This window comes from Rhagoletis zephyria, unplaced genomic scaffold (assembly GCF_001687245.7).
Source record: "Rhagoletis zephyria isolate East Lansing unplaced genomic scaffold, Rhagoletis_zephyria_1.1 Rzeph_scaffold_31849, whole genome shotgun sequence".
Taxonomy (NCBI): domain Eukaryota; kingdom Metazoa; phylum Arthropoda; class Insecta; order Diptera; family Tephritidae; genus Rhagoletis; species Rhagoletis zephyria.
Window position 1 is genome coordinate 1 of NW_016188905.1, and position 4,039 is coordinate 4,039.

The 4,039-nt window shown below is 38.3% G+C and overlaps 1 protein-coding gene across 1 annotated transcript; it reads right to left on the reverse strand.

The window, feature by feature from the left end:
• Window positions 1-2,111: 2,111 nt before the first annotated feature.
• LOC108353864 (putative nuclease HARBI1) lies at window positions 2,112-3,942 on the reverse strand. Its single transcript, XM_017605055.1, has 5 exons — window positions 3,415-3,942; window positions 3,039-3,358; window positions 2,840-2,943; window positions 2,634-2,781; window positions 2,112-2,553 (listed from the first exon to the last, which is right to left on the reverse strand). The coding sequence occupies exons 1-5, from the start codon at window positions 3,531-3,533 to the stop codon at window positions 2,171-2,173; spliced, it is 1,074 nt and encodes a 357-aa protein (XP_017460544.1). The 5' UTR covers window positions 3,534-3,942; the 3' UTR covers window positions 2,112-2,170.
• Between the last annotated feature and the right edge of the window lie 97 nt (window positions 3,943-4,039).

Genomic DNA, 4,039 nt, shown 5'->3' on the forward strand with positions numbered 1-4,039 from the left:
GCTCACGTTGCCCAGAGTGCGCGAACGAGGACGTAAGAGTCGGGATTGTATATAGCCATGCAACTGTAACTGCATACCCAGCGCAACGACTATACCAANTATAGCGAGCCGCTTGCTCCAAGCAGACACCCGCTTGCAGCCGCACCTACTGGTGAACAGACGCTGCAGACTTCAGTGAGCCCTTAAACCGAATAAGTCAGAGTGGCCCCACCGAAGCTCCCTCTCTTTCTGCCGTGACCCAAGGCTCCACTCGGATTGGTTACCGCATCTCGCACATGGGTTGCTCACGTTGCCCAGAGTGCGCGAACGAGGACGTAAGAGTCGGGATTGTGTATAGCCATGCAACTGTAACTGCATACCCAGCGCAACGACTATACCAAATTGCACTCCAGTATAGCCAGTGCACTACTACCGTGTATAAATTGGTCGACCTTCTTATAAATCAAGCAATCTTATTGTATCCTCATCGCCGCCAGTCACAAAGAAATTTCCACTTGGGTGAAATGCAACATCATTCTCCGGCGACGAATGCACTATATTAGCTCGCCTTCAGCTATGTCAAATATCTTAACGCGGTTACAACTTAATGCTAAAGCCACCAGAATACCGTCTGGATGCCATGCCAGCTGTCGTCACATACCTCTTCCCACGGTGAACGTTCGCACACATTCGCCTGAAAATGTATCGCAAATTCTTAACTTGTCATCGCCGCACGATGAAATTAACTTATCATTAGGGCTGAATTTTGCTGCGCGCACCCATTTGTGTGTCCAGTGAAAGATGTGTATTTTGAATCAGGGCCCGAATCGCGGCAGTCGTGAACGACACAAATTGTTCGAAATTTTTCGATTTGGCATCACCGCACTCGTTATCGAGTGAGCTCATTCGAAATTCGTTATTCCGCCACTCGTTAACGAGTGTTTTCTCATTCGAAGACAACGAAATTTTATTCGACTGGCATTTTTCAGACGAGTAACAAGTAATTCATACAAATTTTTGATTTTAACAAGAAAAACTAGTTAAATAATAAGAGAAAAAATATGTAAGTTACTGTTTTTAAATATTAATGATAAATATTAATTATACAATGCTTTTAGGACGAATGTGAATAAAATTAATATGCAGCAAAAAAGTCTGATGGCTGAATATATACTGGAGCACCAACACTTGGCCAAAAATGTTATACCGAATTCCGGACAGGGCAAAGCAACTGCAAATAGGTTATGGGAGGCTTTGGCAGTGAAACTTAATGGCGCAGGTCCCCCTGTCAAGGATGCAAAGACATGGCGAAAGGTACGTTCTTGCAAATATATTTTGGTAAAAGTCCGAGGGCGCCAGGTTGAAAATCAAAAACATTGAGTACTCCCTTTCTTAATACATTTTAGGTATTTGCTGTCCAAAAGCACAATGTGAAAAAGAAACTTTCCTTTAATAAGGCGTCGAAGCAAAGAACTGGCGGTGGTCCTTACGAGGAAAAGCCTTTGACGGCGGCAGACGAACAAATTCCACAGGCTTCTACAGGTTGGATGTTTCAGTAGAAGGCCTACATTCTGTCAGATGTTTTGGTAATGTATTGCCCCAAAATGAAAGCGCCCAGGAAGCAATCGAGGAAACAGTAGAAGAATTTTTGGCCAGTGATGAAGAAGAAAGCGGAAGTAAGAAAGAAGACGAATACCCCACTACCTCCAGAAAAAGTGTAAAAGCACAAGGAAAGACTGAAAAGCTTGCACTCCTAAAATTACACCTTAATGCGTCTGAAGAATCTCAAAGCAACATAAGCAGTAAGTTGACAGACGCTTAAAGAAAGATCGGTAGCATTAAAGGAAGGCTCACAAGGCTAACATGGCCGTCAAGGAGTTGGAACTCAAAATCAAACGCCTTGAGTTGGCTGCTTTACAAAATTCATATTCAAAATAGTTCAATATATTTTTACACATCGTTACCTTAATTGATACTTTTAAAACGCAAATATTTTTTTTTAATCTTTACGACTGTGAATTTGAATTATAATTTTAAGTGCATTTCAATCTAAGAATATGATTAATTTTTTGATTTTGAGAGTTGCACTGTAATTAAAGAATGAATTAAAAAATGTTTATAAATTAATTTTATTTTCCTTTCTTTAGAAATAAATAAAGTGGTGAATGAATTCTTGTGTATAGTGTTATAACTAAATAGTATTCGATAACGAGAGCATTATTTGATCTCTTATTTTTTGGTAGATTTTCGTTAAATGAGTTTCGTTTCCAATATCCACTTCTGTTTCAATATTTTCGCATACGTTATATCTGCAATATGACGGATCTTTAAATTGTATGCATACGTTATGCAACGCTGCACACACACTGCCGAACTTCGCTATTTTTTCTGGCCTATAACGACTTCTCTTGCCATTGCTGAGGATTTTCAAGCGACCTTTAAGAATTCCTATTGTTCTTTCAACAATACACCTAGCTTTTGCATGAACCTCATTGAATCGCGCTCGATTTGAATCTTCTTCAGGATTTCTGTAAGGCGTTAAACACCATGGCTCTAAAAGATATCCCGAATCTCCTATTGAATTGGACATATGTATATGTATTTAATTGCATTAAAATATTACTAACATATTTTAATGCATTAAAATTAATTACCTAAAAGCCAAGCGTTCTTCAAATTGTTAAGATTATATTGCTCTTCCAAAAATTGCCTTTGTGCTGAATGCTTCCACACAAAAGAGTCATGAGCGGCTCCACCATATTTTGAATCAATGGCCAATATCCTGTATTCATGGTCACAAATCTGCAAAGAAAATTTTATTAAAATTACTTAGTTTTTGAATATAGTGCAATCTACGTACTATCATAGAATTGATGCTGTGATATCCATTACGGTTGAAAAACATGTGCTCGTTGTGAGTTGGTTTTTGTAGCCCAAAATGTGTTCCGTCAATGCATCCAATAACTGCAAAACAAATAAATACAAATAAATTAGGAGCATTACTTTTTTCTTAGAAAACCATTTTTTACGAGTGAGATTTTGTGTCCTTAACTACATACCTCCGGGAATTTTGTATTTTTGTACAAATGATTCCGCGCACTGAGAAAAGCGTTCAGGGGAAAATTTTATAAAATGGGGGCACAGCTTTGTTTCCAATTCATTGACCACATTCCACACTAGTTCGCAAACTGAGCTTTGGCCTAATCCAATCAAGTAATCGTTGCCAACTGCATTTTGGAAACCTCCACTGGCCAAAAGCGATAAAGTTGCCGCTAATTGTAGCACTGGTGGGACCGATGTTGACAAATGTCCTTTAAATTGCAGACGTGAAAGCACATACTCGAACCCGCTTTTGTTTAGTCTGAACCGTTTTTTGAAACTAGAAATTTGTAACTGATATTAAAATTCATTAAATAAACCGAACACAATTCTTACGCTTCTGCCGACAAAGCCATAGGATTGCTTCTTTCACGCATCTGTCTCCTTGCGGCTGCGCAGTTGCTTTCATCTTCTAACTCCGAAGAAGTTAAATAAAAAAATACTACGGGATCCATCCTTATTGATGCAAATATAATTTTTTAGTAAAGTTTTCTTTAAATATAACGCATCACAGATAAATGTAATTTCGTTTTGATTCTTTTGCTTTGTGTTGACATTTCTTTTTCGTCATCCACAAGTGGAAGGCAAGTTTGGAACTAAATAATTTCGATTCGTTAGGTTTCGACTGCGGCGATCCGGTCATTCTACACGTCACGAAATTTTGCTCGACTCGAATGGTCGCTCGTTCACGACTACCGCGATTCGGGCCCAGTATTTTGATGGCTGTTCGCCATTTTTCTAGCCTGCAAACGAATAAGCTGACGAAGATGCAAACAAATTCAAGCACATTGTTGCATTCTACCGTACTTTTTAAAAGCTTTAAATTTTAAAACATACATATGTGAAAAACGTTTATAATCTGAATATTTCTAATGTGGTAACATATATGCCCAAAAACTTGAAAAATATTAGATGAAGGCTTTTTAAAAATGCTATTTATAAAATTTCGTTTTGATTGCGA

Excerpts from the sequence above, each read along its gene's own strand:
- LOC108353864 (XM_017605055.1), bottom strand. The coding sequence starts at position 3,533 with ATGGATCCCGTAGTATTTTTTTATTTAACTTCTTCGGAGTTAGAAGAT. Across the intron at positions 2,944-3,038 it reads AAAATACAAAATTCCCGGAG|TTATTGGATGCATTGACGGA; the intron begins GTATGTAGTTAA and ends TTTGTTTTGCAG. Across the intron at positions 2,554-2,633 it reads GAAGAACGCTTGGCTTTTAG|GAGATTCGGGATATCTTTTA; the intron begins GTAATTAATTTT and ends CCAATTCAATAG.